Source organism: Entelurus aequoreus, linkage group LG04 (genome assembly GCF_033978785.1).
Source record: "Entelurus aequoreus isolate RoL-2023_Sb linkage group LG04, RoL_Eaeq_v1.1, whole genome shotgun sequence".
Lineage (NCBI taxonomy): Eukaryota > Metazoa > Chordata > Actinopteri > Syngnathiformes > Syngnathidae > Entelurus > Entelurus aequoreus.
This window is the reverse complement of record NC_084734.1, coordinates 33,332,626-33,353,628: the sequence shown is the minus strand read 5'-3', so window position 1 is coordinate 33,353,628 and position 21,003 is coordinate 33,332,626. Positions and strand designations below refer to the sequence as shown.

Sequence of the window (21,003 nt, the reverse complement as noted above, 5' to 3'; positions counted from 1 at the left end):
TATTGATGCTGGCGGTGCTGTTGGGGCAGTATTTATCGATTTAACAAAGGCATTCGACATAAAAAATCTAACAACTTTATTAACAAAACTCTCCAATTTTATTCTGTTGAGGAATTTCTTAAACTGGCTGGAATCATATTTGGTGTCAAGAAAGCAATGTGTTTGTGTACAACATGTGAAATCCCCTACATCTGACAATAACCTTGGTCTGCCTCAAGGTTTGATTATTTAATATTTACATTAATGACCTACTACAACTATCTCCATCTAATATACTTTGCCAGATGTACACACATGATGCTGTTCTCTATGTTGTTCGGCGACAGATTCCAATTCCACTTGTCACATGTTCGTTTTGATTAGAGGCAGAAGAAACCTTGTCAGACACTCTTCAATATTTCATCAATTACATTTATTTGCATCAACACAAAGACATATTTACAGAGGCTCTCTGGATTGTTATTTTTACATGTCACTAACAATCGCTGAGCCAGCGTGTGAGTGACAAGAATTTTGATTGAGAGGGTGGAGAAGGTGTATCTAAAGGCAAAGCCACCACAAACAAGCCATTTGCAGGCATATTCAGAAAGCATGTTAAAAATGTTACTTTGGCGCAAGATTTACATCAAATAATATCCAATACATGTTATTGATACACAAGGAAGTGTTAACAATTTAGAATAGAATTAACAACAAAAAGTGACCAAATGTGTCTCAGCATTCTTAATTCAGTCACACAAGTGTAGAAAGAAGTCAACCACTTAAATAATACAACATAAAAACAAAAAACATTTAGTAAACAGTGTGTTGACACTTAGTCCCTAAGTGTATAATCACACAATGTTTTGGAGCTAGTGTCACTGTTAATGAGCTGTCTTATGTATGCCGACGTTCCACTTGATTTGATCAGTGTTGGCAGTTCAACCAATTTGAACAAATATTGAAAAGCCAAAGCGAAAGCAAAGCACAAGCCTGGAGTTAGTTATTAATAAACTTAGAAAAACAAAAAAAACTACAAAATATTTATATTGTAGCCCCTGAGGAGCATTGAATGTCCATTGTACGTTTTTGTTTCAAAATGTTTCCGCTGAGTGGACTGGGGGTTGGTGTCGGAGTTCTTCCACACCAACCCATCCACCTTGCTTTGTGCACTGTGGAGCAGAAAATGGTCTTTTAAACTTGTCTTACAGAGTGGAAAGAATACACTTGTAAAAATGCCTTAGTAAGATGAACGTTTAAGTGTTCTAGTCCAATTCCTGGTTGATTAATTATTGATTAAGAAGTGAGAGTGGTGCATATCAGTTAGGACTCCGTCCTATAAAGTGTTTATCTATCAATTAAGCCTTTTTGGTATGTAGTGTATATCTATCAGTCAGGACTCCTTGCTATAAAGTGTATATTTATCATTCTGACCTTCTTGCTATATAGTGTATCTATCAGTCATGACTCCTTGCTATAGTCAGTATATATTTATAAGTCAGGATTCCCCGCTATAATGTATATCTGTCACTCAGGACTCCTTGTTATAAAGTGTGTATCTATCATTCCGGACTTCTTGCTATGTAGTGTATATCTTGCTTCTCCTTCATGGAGATGACCCAACGTCAGAATGCATTAAAGCTAACATGCCTCATACAACATCTACTTGTATCCTCACAGGACCTTTTTATACAACTAGGGATAGGCTCCAGGCCAACCTCCCCACCACACCTACCGCGAACCTGAAAGGGACAAGCAGTAGAAAAGGGATGGATGGATGGAATCCAATAATGCGCCCATTAATGCCCCCCCTACGTCCCTTTTTAGATCACCGAAAAATCATTCATACATGTAATGTACATCTTTGTTGTGTCGCAGAAACGAGAAAAAAGGAAACATGAAAAGATTTTGAGTGAAGAGCTGTACCCCGCTGTGATTAACCTCAACCAGTTCCTGCCGCCTCAGCACTGCATTGACTACATCGCATGGGACATGGCCCGATATACCAAGAGGTTGGGAACCAGGCTTTGTTAGATGTAAAACCAAAGCAAAATGTGATTTTATTATTGACATTTGGAAACAGAATAATAGCTCTAGCATTATTTATGATAGAATATTATTATTCAATATGTCGCCTGGCCACTTTTCACCAAGCTCAATGCTCCTCATACCTTTAAAACACAGCTCTATGTTAAATATAAAACAATAAAACATTTTTTTTAAAATATTTGCATAACTTATCATTTCAGCACCACACTGATTTGGAGTTTTTGTTTTAAACATATATCTAAACTATGTTTTTTCTCACCTTTGCAGTAAACTGTGCAATGTTTTGGACCGTCTGAGTATGATCGCAGAGAATGTGGTAAAACGTACTGGGTTTTTTGTGAATCGATCAGACTTCTACTGTCACACTCTCAGGCCCGATGACAGGTGAGACTCTGTTATGTAACACCGGCAAGGAAAGTGATTAGCAGAAGGTTCTGGGGGTTTTACACAATTTTTATGTACAGTATTACCTCGACTTACGAGTTTAATTGGTTCTGTGCTTAACATGAAACACTTGTATCTCAAATCAGTATCACCTATTGAAAATGACTCACCAAAAACAGCACTAATGACTCACCAAAAACAGCACTAATTTAACATGCAACGTGTCTTTTAAAAAGAACAAACTTTTAGATAATAAAAACGGTATAAAACAATGAAATAAAACAGTGGTTCTTAACCTTGTTGGAGGTACCGAACCCCACCAGTTTCATATGCGCATTCACCGAACCCTTCTTTAGTGAAAAATAATTTTTTTTTTTTTTTCTTTCGAATCCAAGACAAATTTAAATGTTTTTTTTACTGGTGCAGAAATTTTACCGTGCATGAACATCACCTTGTTCAAAGAACAAAACCAACACAATGCATGAATCCTCAGAACAAATTACACACCTGCAAATCAGTGTGACTTCTGCTGTTGCCTTTGAGAGACCAGTTTAGATATGCATGGATTCACCTTGGCAAGTGCCACTCTCATGTCATTTTCACAGCAAAGTCTGTTCCTTTTCTTCGTTTTTATGTCCAGCATCCTCGAAAAGGATTGCTCGCAAAGACTGGGGATATCCATAATTCGCCGATAGGGAGAAGTTGTTATTTACACGATGAGTCGGGTGTGTCTTGACCTCCGCAGCGGAGGCTCCGCCGAACCCCTGAGGCCGACTCACCGAACCCCTAGGGTTCGATCGAACCCAGGTTAAGAACCACTGCAATTGAATGTACTACGAACAAATACACTACTTATATCAAGTAATGTATTAATAATGTACAACGTTTTCCTTGGAGAGTGGACTTCTATGGTATCTCCTTCCAGCTGCTTGTCCGTCAAACACACCATCAGCAGCTTCTTCATAGTTTCATTAATAAATGTCCCCCGTTGAGATATTATTTTACTATTTTTGGCTGGCGTTAGATTAATTCTGTTTCAGTATTGTGCAGACTAGCAGTGTTACGCTCATTTTGTTTTGCCAGGTGGGCTACATACCCTGTCATGTTTTGATGATTTCTTACTTTAATTCAATGAATATCATCCACGCCCACTTGATAACCCAGAGGATGCCTTCACTCACTTGACCATCCCACTAAGTCGCATAGGTGTCTCAAGTATGCATTAGGGGATTGTAACATCTAGTCCTACACAACAGACCTTATCAGCACTGTCCTTCACACTACCTTCTTCCTTCCAATGGTTGTAAAAACAAAGTTATGTCCATTTCTAATCAGCTAATGCTAGCGACTAAGACCAGATGCGAATCTTAGGGATTTCACTGTGACATTTGCTACGCCAACTGATGGCGGGAATGCTTCAAACTCAAATATTTATTTGCTTGCAACTTAAAGCATAATAGTTAGTTGAGAGTTAGCTCTTATCGCAAAACACTATTAAGTTAGGACACTCTTAAGTTGAGGTAACACTGTGTTTGTGTAAGGAAGCTTAAAACTATTATACACATGAACAACTGCATTTCACAGTGTGAAAAATTGGCAAAACATGCCTCCCTTCTGTGTTGCCTGAACTATAATTTTTTGACAAATACACAGCATGGTGGCGCTGTTGTTTTAGTCAGATAAATTTGACATTCCTCGCACAGCTCTACGAAACACCCACTGTAACTTTGGGTATTAGGCAGAATCACCACAATTGGTACACACCTTTGGTGGACTGACAAGCACATGGGCGTACAATTTGAGCATGCTTGTTTTAAAAAAAGCAGAGCCACCATTAAGCGAAATATGTTCAAGGTCACTGTTGGGAATGAGCAAATAATTTTTCAGAAGTCGTCGACCATTTTGCTTATGATTATAAAACCTATAGGATATCTATATTCCGAAAAGTTTAACCAAAGTTAAGATTATTACATTTATAGCTGCTTCTTAATTTTCAAAGTCTGAGGCTTTGAATTCTTAATGGAAATGATGCCCAGTGGCACCTGTGTCGCTGTGAATAGTCCTCTACGGAGCCAAGTAGATTGCCTTCTCTTCATGCAAGCTCCGACATTGTCTGCACATGTTAATCGCTTTGGCCCAACATTGTTACATAACACAAAAACTGGGCTGCCACCATATTAATTGGCCATCTCACTTTCTTTATAATGCCCACTCTCTATGTGACCCTCCTTATCAGGGTATGCACACAAAAACAGTAAGCATAGAATACAATACATTTGGTGCTACATGTTTACCCTCACTAATAAACACATTATAATGCACTACATCTGCCACCCCAAGACCCTAGAGAGGGATGTACTAGGAGTGATTATTAGTGTTGCCAATTTAACAACTTTGTCGATAGATTTAGGGAATAATCAGAGCCCTTCAAGATACTTCCCATAAAAAACACTAGCGACAATAGTTTACTTTCATGTACCTGCTCATCATCATACTGCAGGGCTATTCAAATAAACTGTTGTATAATAGGTTAGGACAAACTTTATTAATTCCACTTTATGGAAATTATGTGCTTGCAGTGCAGGTACAAAAAGTACACAAAAATAAGATACAAAACACAAGGCGGAAACATCAAAGAACACCAAGGACATAAAAGACAGTAAAAGAGCACAGACCTGATAGAACCAGCTGCCATTTCAGGGGAGCCTTTTCTACATACTATACGATTGCACCACACATAGACAAACAGTCTTTATACCCCCAATGTTTATTTTAGGGAAGTAGTTGAAATAAAAATATTCTGCCTGCCATAACCTTCATTGTTTTTTTTCTAATAAATGTACATAATCAACATTGAAATTTCACTTTTAACATGTGTGCATTAATAAAAAATTATACTCTATATTTAAAATAATAATAATAAACTCGCCACTGTTTGCCATTACAGAGATCACAGCACACACTTGTTCTCTTGTACTCTTTATTGCAGCAGCTGAACGGAAATCATGTTTGCGTATTTAAAGTTCCGGACACTCCATATAGTCCATATTTTATTAATTTTTTTTAGTTATACTCATTAAACGATTAGGCCAATCAGCAGAATATAAATCAAAGCTTTTTTCTAATTGAATTAATCGATTTAATTGATTAATCGCTGCAACCCTAAATTATTACATGTGTATTACAATTTTTTTGTAAAAATAAATAATTAAATATCTGCTAATAACCTTGATTTATGATTTCAAAACAAGTTATCCATAAATGTGTACATAAACAATCGAATCATAAAATGCATAGGAAATTGTGTAATACTATTGTAAGGCGATTATACATTTATGCACATATATATTCACTGTTACAAGCTCGAAAAGCAGTCATAACTGCGATGTGGCCCCTCAATAAAAACGAGTTTGACCCCTCTGAGCTACACATCTTGTAAAAGAATGGATGTACTGGACATCGTTTAATTTTTTCTTCTGTGCATTTTGTTCTGTGTACAACTGAAGTCATTTTTTTCCACAGATGGGGAGATTTGGGTGGACACGTTACAGTCTGTGGACGGGTGCAGGTTAGTTTGGTTAACCAAAGCGCTATTTTTTTAGATTTCCAGTTAGATGCTTGATGGATATTCTCTGAATTCTTGACATTTTACCAAAAATCAATATTGTATCGGACAGAATTTTTAAATAGTGTCATCCATTGTGTTGCTCTATCTAGACCGGTGTGCTGCGGACTAACTGCGTGGACTGTCTGGACCGAACCAACACCGCCCAATTCATGGTGGGCAAGTGTGCACTTGCTTATCAGCTGTATGCTCTGGGAATGACTGACAAGCCCAAACTCCAATTTGACACTGACTGTGTGAGGTATCAGCCCTTTCTTTAAATTTGTTTGATTTTTGATCACAAGTAAAAGCTTTTCTTTCCATTGACACTTTTCTAAATGACAAATTTACAACCTCTATGAGTACATCAATATATGTCAGAAAAACCTTACTAATTTTGGATTGTAATAAATAAGCCACATCATTAGTGGCAGTTAAGTATGTGCACCAGCCATAATCACATAATATGTTCTTCTCAAATGTCCCCCACAGCAGGATAAGATTGTTCTCTCCCCCCCTTTCCCCCATCATCTGTTCTCAGTTGTGCACCCCTTGATAACGTACATTATGTCCAATACCACTCATATCATCCTGATGAATTACTGCTTGTACTCCTATTACCACTGAAGGAGTAAGAGGAGTAGTTAGAATGTGTTTTTTTTTTCATGCACAAGCATTAGTGACAGAACCGACAGTCCCGTTACATCTTGATCCACTTTTAAATAAAATGGGAGTATGTAAGACAATACATTTGTATTTTTCTTCAGGGTAATGTTTTTTGTTTGTGTGGTTAACACAGCGTCCTTTGTTTTTGTCTTGTACAAGTGCTGATATACTCTCTTATTTACAATATGCCCCTTTTGTTGTCATGCATAAATAAGTTAGTTAAACCCAAAATAACTACCGGAAACGCTCCAATTATTGCCTCTGTTCTTTTAACGGGTGTGGGTTAGTAATATAACTGCAGGGGTCTCTAATTAGTCCCGCCTACAAAACCATAGGCATTTGCAGCTGTGGCTATTGGTAACCTCCTAATGTGTTTTTCTACCTTCTCGAACTATGATGATTCCAGAAGCTTTATTTACCTCTACATGCGCATTAAAATGTTGTTGTCGCTTACTCAGCTGTAGGTGTGAAAGTCATGCTTGTTACACTTACCTTCGTGTTATTTAGAATTAACTCAACAACACTATCAAGGCTGACTGATCAGTTTGCTCAGCTATTACAATATGGTTGCGTTGCTGTGTTGTGCAATATACTTGTTAATGAATGAGTGATCAAAGAGACCTTATGTTTATGCTTTGAGCTTTTTAATCCTCTAAGTCATTATGGAAAACAGGTTAAGTACAATTTTCACATTTCTGAATGACAGCCTTTGTACCTGCTTCCCATTATGTGGTCCTAAATATAAATTTGTATGGGTGAAGTTTTGATATTGATTACATTTGTTTTATTATAAAGTGCGAGAAATATGTATCACATGCATTTATAAGCTACTTAAGCCAAAAAATTACTATTTTAACCATTTAGAACCATATTGTATGTGGTCATCAATAAGTAATTTATAGATAGGACTGTCATATGCCCGATTTTTTCTTACATAGTGTTATGTGCCATAAGCCCTTTTCTTTTTTTTTTTTTTTTTTAAATAAGCCACTTATAACCCAAGAAGTGCTTATATGTGTAAAACCAGCCGTATTTTGTATGCTTTAGATTGTTTGAGGAGCTGTACGAGGACCATGGAGACACCCTGTCGCTGCAGTATGGCGGCTCCCAGCTGGTACACAGGGTCAAGACCTACCGGAAGATCGCTCCGTGGACGCAGCACTCCAAAGACATCATGCAGACACTGTCACGCTACTACAGCAACGCTTTCTCTGGTGTGTGTTGCAAGGAGACATATGGGCACTTCACATTGCTCTTTCACCTGAACAGACTTGAGATTCATGCAGAACATTATAGAGTCCCCTTCAAATGTATTTCAGGATAAAATTGCCACAACATTCAGATTACCTTGGAACTCTTAGCATTTCAATACAATTGCTAGACATCATGCAAAATAATGCATAGGGGATATCAACACAACAAATAAGCTCACAATGAGGTTATTTACAAACCAATGCATTTTCAGAGCTCAGTGCAGATCCCTAGCATGTATTAGTGCTGGAAGAAGCTTGATGCTTTACAAAAGTGGCTCTGCTATGCCTGCCTTTTCCATTTTCAAGCACTGTTAATAGCGCCCTAATTTAACAGATACAGCATGTCTATGAAAATGCAACTAACCGCTTAAAATGGTGTCGACGGCTCCTGAAATGGACACGATAGCTTTGTCTCGTCCATTAAGCCTCACTACTTGACATTGAACATCTTATTGGGTCCGTGTACCTTTTGACTCTCGTCATTTACTCTATTTGGGAAAAAAAGGCATCTCTAGGTTGGCCGCAGTGCAGAGAAGGGAATGTAACTTGCTGTTTATTCAGACTGAAAATGTCAAGGGAGAAAGGTGGGTGTTGTTCAAGGTGCACACACCAGCATCAGAGAGGGGCACAGCCATTTTCATACATGTGTTCGTGATTGCATTTCTTAGTCATGCTGATGGAAAACATTAACCTTTTTTCAGTATTCAGGTTATCAAACAGGCTCAATTTTAAGGATGTTTTAAGAAATCTATTTTACAATATATGGATATTCTTGTAAATATTGTACTTTAATAATACTGTACATTATAATAATGTAATAATATTTAATTAAATAATATTTTATTTTATTTATTTTATGACCTTCCTTTTTGTATTATTATGACTTTATTCTCAGAAAATGACAACTTTTTATTTCAGTATTGCAATTTTTTCTTGAGCCAATGCCTACTTTGGGACAAATGATCATCCAGAACCTTACATTTTTGAGCCTGAATATAAGGAGGATGATCTACAAGTTTTAGAATCGGAGTGATGAGCGGATCCAGCAATTAGCACTAATGCTAAGTGCTAAACAAGAAATACAAACTACAATGATAATAAAACAATAATTTACTGTACAATGTCGGTTCTAACTGGGATACCAATTATTGGGAATTTTATATCATACCGTTTATGAGGAATTAATCAATCTTCACGCAGTTAAAAACAAAAAAAAAGTTGGCCGCAAACGAGCGTCTTTCGCGATCTCAGGGTACAAATTGAATGTCAAAGTTGACCAACTTCTCACATTATGGCCACAACCTTGTCCTATACAAGTGAGAGGCATGATTTATGATCTAGAGTTAACTTTTACCAACTCAGAGGCGATGCAGCAGCTCAGCGGTGGTCAATAGCTGCATAAGCTACTTACCTCTCTGTGACCACAGTGTCACTAAGAGTAGTTCCCTGGGGTTAGTGCTTATAATAACATTGCTAATACTTGGTTAATATGCAAGTCACAACCTGTGAATGGAGTATTGTTGGCGGCTTTTGGATGTTTTTTTTAAAACGCTTTATGGGTGCAATGGATGACTCCCTTTTAGCTGCATTGTTAGCCCCCTCCTTAGAATGCATAAAAAAAGAAAGGCATATGTGTTCTGGTCATGCATAGAGATTGTGAATGATAGACACAATTCTAAGGAAGTGCAGTTCCCCTCTTAGTTTTTATTTGACTTTATTTTCATTTTTTTTCTGTTTTCTTTTTACTGGTTCTACATGGGGTCAAATTTAGATACATTGCAAGGGACTGTAAATAAACATGAATGTTTTTCCAGATGCTGACCGACAGGATGCCATCAACTTATTTCTCCAAGTCTACCAGCCGGCAGAGTCCAGCCCACACTTATGGGAGCTACCCACTGACTTCTACCTGCATCAGAAGAGCACCATGGTCCTACCCACAGACCGACGCAGGTAAACATGCTGCATGGGCAGTTTATAAATAAGGCAAAATCCTGCTTTCTTGATCGGATTTGATCTTTTTATCATTTGTGTGCTTGTTTTGTTTGTCCTCATGGGGCGGCAGTGGCTTAGGAGGTAGAGCAGGTCGTCCAGTAATCAGAGGGTTCCATGTTCGAAGTCCGCTTCCTCTGTCCCAGTCACTGCTGTTGTGTCCTTGGGCAAGACACTTCACCCACCTTGCCTCCATTGTCCCCCACACTGGTGTATAACTGTGAATTAATTTTTGCTGGTGGTCGGAGAGGACTTTGTCACAAATTGGCAGCCAGGTTTCTGTCAGTCTACCCCAGGGCAGCTGTAGCTACAGATGCAGCTTACCATCACCCTTTGTGAATGTGTCTTTAATGGTCTGCATAAATCGCAAGTGCGTTCAGGTGAAAGAGCAATGTGAAGTGCCCATAAGTCTCTAAATTGGCTCTCGCTGTAAAGCTCCTTGAGTGTCTGGAGGTGTTATATAAATCCAATCAATTATTATTGTTATTCTTATTTATGCTTGCACAAAAGTAGACCCAGTTTTCCAGGTTTACAAGGTCTCGCTATTCTGAGAAATTAACTTGGCTGAATCTGAAATCACTTGTACTGTCACACAAAGCTTTCATTGCACAAAAGACTGATGTGTCGGCGGAGTTGTGTGCTAGTTGTAGCCAATAGCAGTTGACAATTTTGTTACCTAGGTTATGTGGTGTCTCGAGGGACGAGGTACAGGCATGTCAATGCGTGTGTATGTGAACTGTTTCTTGTCGTTTTTTCCTCAGCTACACACTGTGGTGGTCAGAGGAAACACTGTCCTATCTCCCTGTCGCCTATGATGAAGGTAATGCCTAACATAACAATTTAATTGATATTACCTGATTTAATTGATATTGATATGACCTGCTCAGTGGCCTAGTGGTTAGAGTGTCCGCTGAGATTGGTAGTTCAAACCCCGGCCGAGTCATACCAAAGACTATACAAATGGGACCCATTACCTCCCTGCTTGGCACTCAGCATCAAGGGTTGGAATTGGGAGTTCCATCCATCCATTTTCTACCGCTTATTCCCTTCGGGGTCGCGGGGGGCGCCGGAGCCTATCTCAGCTACAATCGGGCGGAAGGCGGGGTACACCCTGGACAAGTCGCCACCTCATCGCAGGGCCGACACAGATAGACAGACAACATTCACACTCACATTCACACACTAGGGACCACTTTAGTGTTGCCAATCAACCTATCCCCAGGTCAGAAAAGAGTGCGGGTACTTTCCTGGCCCGCCTGCAGTCCAGACCTGTCTCCCATCGAAATTGTGTGGCGCATTATGAAGCGTAAAATACTACAGTAGAGACCCCGGACTGTTGAACGACTGAAGCTCTACATAAAACAACAATGGGAAAGAATTCCACTTTCAAAGCTTCAACATTTAGTTTCCTTAGTTCCCAATCGTTTATTGAGTGTTGTTAAAAGAAAAGGTGATGTAACACAGTGGTGAACATGCCCTTTCCCAACTACTTTGGCACGTGTTGCAGCCATGAAATTTTAAGTTAATTATTATTTGCAAAAAAAAAAAAGTTTATGAATTTGAACATCAAATATCTTGTCTTTGTAGTGCATTCAATTGAATATGGGTTGAAAAGGATTTGCAAATCATTGTATTCCGTTTATATTTACATCTAACACAATTTCCCAACTCATATTGAAACGGAGTTTGTAATATGAAATTGCCTCCAGTCTTCTGTAGGTGGCGTCAGCAGGCGGACGTTTTGGAGATAAAGGTGGCGTTCCAAAATGTGCTGAAACTCGTTAGAAAACAAACCTAGAATTACTACTGTGTGTATTTTGAGGGGGAATTTTACCTGTAGACATAGTTTTTACATCCAGAGCTGTAAAAAAAAAAGACAGTGTTGGCAGCATTAGAGGGCCACCTTTAGATACAATCTAGTTTGGAATTAAAATATTTATCCGTCTCTATAAAGCAATAGTCAAGTAAGTGTCTGAAAACTATTAATGTAAAATTATATATTAGGGGTGTGACAGTACACTACATCTACTAATGCCCAGGGGCCAGTCTCGACAAACAGCTTTGTCCCGCAGTGTATTCTAAAAATACAATTTGTTATTAATGCCATCAAATTTGCTTTGTCACCTGTAACACATAACGTATATATGCTTATATATGCATATGGCGTTGACCTACATTGGAATGGTTTTAGCATCTTTAATGCAAAAAATATATTAAAGGGCCCGCCCCACATTCTTAATTTTTATGTCTGCCATAAAATATATATATATTTATATCTTTTATTTGAGAATTTGAGTTATTAAATTATTTACTGCCAGCGCATTGTAATTTTTTTATGTTTCATTTTTAAATCCCTAAACAAAAAGCTAAGCAGTTTTAAATGTTTTGTATTTTGTTCCCCTTACTGTAGCGAAAATAAACCAAACCGAGAGCTGTACTATACCCTGCCCTGCCATTACACCTCTATTATGTATAGTAATTCTCAAAAATCTTCATATACAGTAAATATTGAACACATCTGGATATCTGGGGTTAGATTAATCTTGTGTGAATAGAATGTATTGCTTCAAACTTAAAAGTCCCAATATATGATGGAAACTACAAGAAGAACATGGAAGACAAAAGGACATTTCGAAGACTATGCACAGAGAAGAGGATGACTGCCTTCAAAATTGAGCTACAAAAGCAAGATTGGGACAATGTGTATAATGAAAAAGAGGTTGATGAAGCATATGAACATTTGTTAAACAAGTTCATAATACTTTATGACAAACATTGTCCATGGATACAACTCAGTAACAAGCAGAGAAATAATAATCAACCATGGATGACAAAAGGATTAAAAAATGCTTGTAAGAAGAAGAATACACTATATAGAAAATTTATAGCACAAAGAACTATAGAGGCAGAAATTAAGTATAAAAACAAGTTAACAGACATACTACGATCATGTAGAAAAGAATATTACAGTGAATTATTGGACAGGAACAAAAATAATATGAGAGCAACATGGGGCATCCTCAATAGCATTATTAAAAATGGAACTAAGAGGGACTACCCTCAATACTTCTTAGATGAAAATAAAAAAAATGACAACATAAAGGAAGTAGTTGAAAGCTTCAATAATTATTTTGTAAATATTGGACCAAAATTGGAAGAAAGGATTCCAGACCCAGTTCCAATTGAGGACTATAATGATACCATAGAGCGAAATCCCAACTCCATGTTCCTCAGTAATGTGACACAGGAGGAAATAGTTACAATTGCAAAAAAATGTAAATCTAAGACTTCAACTGATTGTAACGGAATTGATATGGAAACGATAAAAAAGGTTATTGAAGACATCTCAGGACCATTAATGTATATTAGTAACCTATCATTTCAAACAGGTACATTTCCAAACAAAATGAAAACAGCTAAAGTTGCACCAATTTATAAGACTGGAGACAAACATCAATTTACATAGACCTGTTTCTCTACTTCCACAATTTTCTAAAATCATTGAAAAACTGTTCAATAACGGATTAGAAAGTTTCATAAATAAAAATAGAATACTCGAAGAGAACCAATATGGATACAGAGCTAATGTTTCAACTTCAATGGCTTTAATTGAAATTACAGAAGAAATTACCAATGCAATAGATAGTAAAAAAAGGGCGGCAGCGGTTTTTATGGATCTAACTAAAGCATTTGACACAATTAATCACAATATTTTAATCAAAAAACTAGAACGATATGGCATCAGAGGGTTAGTCTTAAACTGGATAAGAAGTTATCTAACGAACAGGAAACAATACGTGAAGCTAGGCGAACACACGTCTACAACGCTAAATATATCCTGTGGTGTACCTCAGGGATCAATACTAGGACCTAAATTATTCAATCTCTATATAAATGACATTTGTAAAGTTACAAAAGATTTAAAGTTAGTATTATTTGCGGATGATACAACAGCGTTTTGTTCAGGAGAGAACACACAGGAGATAATACAAATAATAACAGAAGAAATTAACAAATTAAAAAGATGGTTTGACAAAAACAGACTATCGTTGAATCTTAGTAAAACTAAAATAATGCTATTTGGTAACAGTAGAAGAGAAAGTCAAACACAAATACAAATAGACGGAATAGAAATTGAAAGAGTAAATGAAACCAAATTTCTAGGTATGATGATTTGATGATAAATTGAACTGGAAATCTCACGTAAAAAATATACAACATAAAGTTGCAAGAAACACGTCAATAATGAATAAAGCAAAACATGTTCTAGATCAAAAATCCCTTCATATTCTCTACTGCTCACTAGTGTTACCATATCTGAGCTACTGTGTAGAAATATGGGGAAATAATTACAAAAGTACACTTCATTCATTAACGGTGTTACAAAAAAGATCAGTTAGAGTAATACATAATGTTGGATATAGAGAACATACAAACCCTTTATTTATTGAATCAAAAATACTGAAATTCCACGACATAGTGAATTTGCAAACAGCTAAAATTATGCACAAAGCAAACTATAACCTGCTACCCAAGAATATACAACAATTCTTCTCAAAAAAAGAGGAGAAATATAATCTTAGAGAAAAACGTAATTTAAAACATTTGTTTGCACGTACAACACTTAAGACCTTCAGTATATCAGTATGTGGAATTAAATTATGGAATGGATTAAGCAAAGCAATCAAACAATGTACTAATATGATACACTTCAAGAAACTCTTCAAACTTAAAGTGTTTACAAAGTACAAAGAAGAACCATGACAAACATTCTCAATTTATTTCATCCATCCATTCATTCATTCTTAAAGTAATCTTACTTATCTCATCATATGAAATATGACTTACTTCACCAATTATTATTATTAAATTCTTACTATTATTTATTTATTTATTTTTATTGTGATTACTTATGGAGTTTATTGTGAAAAAATTGTGAACAGGAAGTGAACAAAAAGTTTTGCAACTGTTATGTAAAGAAAAGGGGTAGGATTAAATAAGCTCTGCTTCTTCCTACTCCTTTTCGAACATGTTGAAAAGAGAAACTGGAAATTGTGATGTATCAAGTTGTATGCTTGCATGTTCGAAATAAACTCAAACTCAAATTATAGCATTTTTCGATGTTATAGTAAATTAGTCCCAGGGCGGTAGAGCACAAGTGTTAGCAACATTTGCATAGCAATGTAATCGGTAGTGCTAACATGACAGTCAGAGAATAATATGTGGGCAAACTTGCTAGTTTGTAAGCACAGTATTTGGCCGTAATAGACGTGTACGAAAACACAAGCGGTAGCAACATTTGCATAGCTATCTGAGCAGTAGTTCTAGCATTACAGTCAGTCAGAGAAGTATACATGGGCAAACTGACTACTTTTTCACATGCAATATTTGGCCGTGTACGAAACTTTTCCGAAAATAAGGGCAAGATTATGGCTAATTTTCATAAAACACAGTCATACGAAAAGTGGGCTGTACGAAAACCAAGGTAGCACCATGCTACTAGTAGAACATACTTTTGCAGAATACGGGACATATTAACATCCTGAGAATCTGTGTTTTGCAGAATAGGGCAATTGTTTTCCGAAATGTGCAACTCTGACAAAAGACATAGACCAAAAACAAATGTCCACTGCAGAGGACGCTGGCTCTTAGAAAGTTAACGCAAAAATAGATCAAAGCCTCAAATCACGTATCAAAGCATTCCTGGGTATCACTGGGATATGCTATGATTGATGCTATCATAAAGACCATGAATTATAGGAATTATTGCTTGACAGGAAACGTACACCAAGGAATATGTTGTTAGTTTGATTTGGATCAAATTAAAAATGTATGTGTTTGTAACAGTACTTGAGATGTCAACAGGGGTTAGTATTGGTCCCAATTTTGATAAACTTAAAAAATATGTTATGTTCTTTTAACATTTGCATAACTTTATCTTATTGTTGGAACCTGTTTGATTTGTCCAACAATGGTACACAATGGTACATAAACATATGGGAGTGCCTGGTAGTTGACATTGTGGCTTTAAAACAAACTACTGCATAAACAGTCTTTATATGTGTATGGCTGTTTTGGTTCGTATAGTCCCTTGTGAAGAAACCATGAAGAAGGTGACAGTCAAGCGAGTGAACCATTTCGATGAGAGCACGGACATCTACACAGAGTTCTTCAAGCCTTACGAGCTGACCTCCTTCGACGACACCTTCTGCATAGCTATGACTAACTCAGCAAGGTGTGTAACACCTGTTAATGTGTTTGGGGTCTCTTTGAAGTGTCTAATGGGTTTTCCCTTTCATCTGCTCTCCATTAAGGGAGTTCATGCCTAAAACAGTTGGAGTGGATCCGAGCCCTTTCACTGTCCGCAAGCCAGAGGAGACGGGGAAATCAGTGCTGGCGTAAGTCTCCGTGTTCATAATAGTCGTGTTTTGTTGTTATTTTCTCTCCTTAACTTAAAAGTTCCATGTCACTGTTGCCTGGTGCGACCTGCACAATTGGTAATGCTGTCCTTACCTTGTCTTCCTAGTCTGATGTTAGCACGTTATCTTTAAAACCTGCTCAGTGGCCTTGTGGTTAGGGTGTCCGCCCTGAGATTGGTAGGTCGTGAGTTCAAACCCTGGCCGAGTCATACCAAACACTATAAAATTGGGACCCGTTACCTCCCTGCTTGGCACTCAGCATCAAGGGTTGGAATTGGGGGTTAAATCACCAAAATGATTCCTGAGCGCGGCCACTGCTGCTGCTCACTGCTCCCCTCACCCAGGGGGTGGATCAAGGGGATGGGTCAAATGCAGAGGGTAATTGCACCACACCTAGTGTGTGTGTGACTATCAGTGGTACTTTGACTTTAACGCTATCTTTAACTCCTGCGTCATCAATAACACATCTCCATATTTGCGACTGATATAAAAAAAGAACAGACAGAGCATCAAGCGATCGGCGCAGCACTTCAGGCTAACTGACAATGCTATCAGCTATCAACATATCCGAACAAAGTGGCAATGAACTCTCTTGATTCAAGATGCACATCATCTTCGACAGCAATAACACAGCTTTGGCATGAGCTACGTGGAATAACAACACAAGACACACCTATTTTCACGTTGTGGCTGTGTTTTATTGGCCGGGCTTGGAGGTTCATCCGGGCGAGTGGTGAGTACTGCAATCTACAGTAGAACGCACTCAAGGCTACTACAAACCCCGTTTCCATTTGAGTTGGGAAATTGTGTTAGATGTAAATATAAACGGAATACAATGATTTGCAAATCATTTTCAACCCATATTTAATTGAATGCACCACAAAGACAAGATATTTGATGTTCAAACTCATAAACTTTTTTTTTTTTTGCAAATAATAATTAACTTAGAATTTCATGGCTGCAACACGTGCCAAAGTAGTTGGGAAAGGGCATATTCACCACTGTGATACATGGCCTTTCCTTTTAACAACACTCAGTAAACGTTTGGGAACTGAGGAGACACATTTTTTAAGCTTCTCAGGTGGAATTCTTTCCCATTCTTGCTTGATGTACAGCTTAAGTTGTTCAACAGTGCGGGGGTCTCCGTTGTGGTATTTTAGGCTTCATAATGCGCCACACATTTTCAATGGGAGACATGTCTGGACTACAGGCAGGCCAGTCTAGTACCCGCACTCTTTTACTATGAAGCCACGTTGATGTAACACGTGGCTTGACATTGTCTTGCTGAAATAAGCAGGGACGTCCATGGTAACGTTGCTTGGATGGCAACATATGTTGCTTCAAAACCTGTATGTACCTTTCAGCATTAATGGCGCTTTCACAGATGTGTAAGTTACCCATGTCTTGGGCACTAATACACCCCCATACCATCACAGATGCTGGCTTTTACACTTTGCGCCTATAACAATCCGGATGGTTCTTTTCCTCTTTGGTCCGGAGGACACAACGTCCACAGTTTCCAAAAACAATTTGAAATGTGGACTCGTCAGACCACAGAACACTTTTCCACTTTGTATCAGTCCATCTTAGATGAGCTCAGCCCCAGCGAAGCCGAAGGCGTTTCTGGGTGTTGTTGATAAACGGTTTTCACCATGCATAGGAGAGTTTTAACTTGCACTTACAAATGTAGCGACCAACTGTATGTAGTTACTGACAGTGGGTTTCTGAAGTGTTCCAGAGCCCATGTGGTGATATCCTTTACACACTGATGTCGCTTGTTGATGCAGTACAGCCTGAGGGATCGAAGGTCACGGGCTTAGCTGCTTACGTGCAGTGATTTCTCCAGATTCTCTGAACCCTTTGATGATATTACAGAGCGTAGATGGTGAAATCCCTAAATTCCTTGCAATAGCTGGTTGAGAAAGGTTTTTCTTAAACTGTTCAACAATTTGCTCAAGCATTTGTTGACAAAGTGGTGACCCTCACCCCATCCTTGTTTGTGAATGACTGAGCATTTCATGGAATCTACTTTTACACCCAATTATGGCACCCACCTGTTCTCAATTTGCCTGTTCACCGGTGAGATGTTCCAAATAAGTGTTTGATAAGCATTATTCAAATTTATCAGTATTTATTGCCACCTTTCCCAACTTCTTTGTCACGTGTTGCTGGCATCAAATTCTAAAGTTAATGATTATTTGCAAAAAAAAAAAAGTTTATCAGTTTGAACATCAAATACTGTATGTTGTCTTTGTAGCATATTCAACTGAATATGGGTTGAAAATGATTTGCAAATCATTGTATTCCGTTTATATTTACATCCAACACAATTTCCCAACTCATGGAAACGGGGTTTGTATATTGGGTGAAACGAGTGTAAAAGTGACTATATGGCTATTATTTAATATTAAGAGGGCTCAAATATTGTTTAAAAAACTCAGGTTGCAAAAAGTCTTAACTATAAAAATATTCGACTTATTTACAGTACCAAATTAACCGTGATAAACGAGGGACGACTGTAAACCACTGGAGGATGCCAAGTGGGATACATTGTGTTGCATTTTTAGCTTGCGAGCCAAAACATGTGGCTGTTTACATGATGGATAGGTTTTACTCCTAATCTATTTGGAAAAGCTGAAAAACATTTTGGTTGAAAAATGACTCACTGCTTTTATCAAATATGAAATAGTTACAGATTAATTATCTGTCCAGCAACCAAATGAGTAGTTTGACTAATTGTTGGAGCGCTAACCTGTTTATACATACAAACAATATCTTTATTTGCGCCTTGATGGTCTCATAATAGACTGTTTAAAACAAGTCTCAGAGGTCTCACAATAGTGTAGAGCAGTAACTCTTTTTTGGCATGCCTCGATTGTACGTTTCGATTTTCAACGAAAATGTTTGTCAAAATTTTACCTCGGTTTTCGTAAACATTACACGTAACAAACTACCGGTAGTCCGTTTGCCAATGTATTATTCCACTGAATCAACAAACAAATAATCTTATATTTTGGTGATTCAGTCTCTGTGCTTTTTTATTTGAGTATGATTGCAAAATAATACACTATGGAGCCAAAAAAGTTGTGTGTGCCAGCACTTTAATAAGAAGGTGAGATACTATTTTTAAATTTTAATTTACCCATGTCCTTCGTAATTGATCTTTTTCTGCATGTAAAACTGTAATTATTCCCTGTACAATTTGCTCTGTGTTAATGTCTGGAACTGAACAATTGGATTTACATTATTTCTTATGGAATAAAGGAAGAAGAATCCTTAGAAACATCTTAAACTTTATCGAAAATAGAGATCATTTTATTCATCTCATTATGTGAATTAAAACTTCCATCCATCCATTTTACTTAACTATTTATATATTTATAACATGTGGGATGTGAACCGAGGATGTCGTTGTGGCTTGTGCAGCCCTTTGAGACAGTCGTGATTTAAGGCTATTTAAATAAACTTTGATTGATTGATTGATAGATATTTATTTTTGATAACTTTATTTTTTATATATTTATTTACTCGTTCATTCATCTACTTATTTATTTGTTTAACAGATTGAGTACAGTAAGTGAACAAACAATTGTGCTAGCTTTGCGTGTTCCTACTCTTTTTTGGACATGCTGTAATGAGAAACTGGAAATATATGATGTACCATATTGTAACTAAATGGATGTTCGAAATAAACTAATACATAACCATAACAATTGTCATCTAACCTATGGGAGGGATTACTACAAAATACGAATGCTGAAGTACTTTATAAAGTGTGTTATCCAAATTCTACCCTTCAAGCGTAATTTAGACGGTTAAAAAGTGTGTTTAGAAAGCCCTACTACTTATTATGTCTTGAAAAGGTTTGTGAGTGGCAAGTGAGGGAAATCATAGATGTTTCACACGTTTGGTGATAATAAACAGACTTCAGTGACACACATTCCCTCGAGATGGACACAAAAAAGTAAATTCTGCATTACAGGGGACCTTTAATGTTAAACAATAAATATTCGTATTACATGTACTTTTGTTGTTTGTTTGTAGCAATAAAAGCAACAAAGAAGAGACGCTACTCCAGAGGAAGACAGCAGCGAGTGCACCTCCTCCCCCAAGCGAGGAGGCCATCTCCAGCTCATCGGAGGATGACTCTGAGGAGGACCGCGATGATGACGCCTCTGTCTCTCAGCGCTCCACCCCAATTAAACTTCATACAGATGGCGGAGAGAGCAGCCGCGCCCAAGAGGTAGTCTCTGCCTTGAAATCCATTAACTATTTGTTTGTTATTATGACAATTCTTGCAATATTATTACTCTTCAAAGATCCAGGTATTGCCTTCGGTTAATAAATAGGACACATAAAGCAAGATGTGGCGCATGATGGCGTCTGTTTTTGGATTTTGCGATAATCCTATACACAGCCTGCGTCAAAGTTTGCACAAAGACTTCAGTAGCAACACCTAATGCTAAAGCAGTACATAGTTATTAGCAAACATAAACATGATACATCCTGTACTGCGCCTGATGTGAATTGTGGATCGGGGCACATTTTTTCAATAGTGGTGTTAGTAACTTTTTTTTTTCAAAGGTAAAACTAAGCTATACTAAGCATAGTCTGTGGTAATGTTTTACTGTAGTTAATGTTCCTGAGAAATATTAAA

At 37.5% G+C, this 21,003-nt stretch overlaps 1 protein-coding gene across 3 annotated transcripts in view; it reads left to right on the top strand.

Annotated features, from left to right (window-relative positions):
* fig4a (FIG4 phosphoinositide 5-phosphatase a) overlaps positions 1-21,003 on the top strand; it is a 118,548-nt gene that overhangs the window by 48,114 nt on the left and 49,431 nt on the right. For all 3 annotated transcript variants that reach the window (XM_062044642.1, XM_062044641.1, XM_062044643.1), the window contains 10 exons: positions 1,858-1,991; positions 2,296-2,412; positions 5,935-5,980; positions 6,130-6,278; positions 7,730-7,896; positions 9,750-9,888; positions 10,689-10,747; positions 16,015-16,162; positions 16,242-16,325; positions 20,391-20,589. In XM_062044642.1, the coding sequence (XP_061900626.1) occupies positions 1,858-1,991; positions 2,296-2,412; positions 5,935-5,980; positions 6,130-6,278; positions 7,730-7,896; positions 9,750-9,888; positions 10,689-10,747; positions 16,015-16,162; positions 16,242-16,325; positions 20,391-20,589 (1,242 nt within the window). The remainder of the gene's footprint in view (positions 1-1,857; positions 1,992-2,295; positions 2,413-5,934; positions 5,981-6,129; positions 6,279-7,729; positions 7,897-9,749; positions 9,889-10,688; positions 10,748-16,014; positions 16,163-16,241; positions 16,326-20,390; positions 20,590-21,003) is intronic.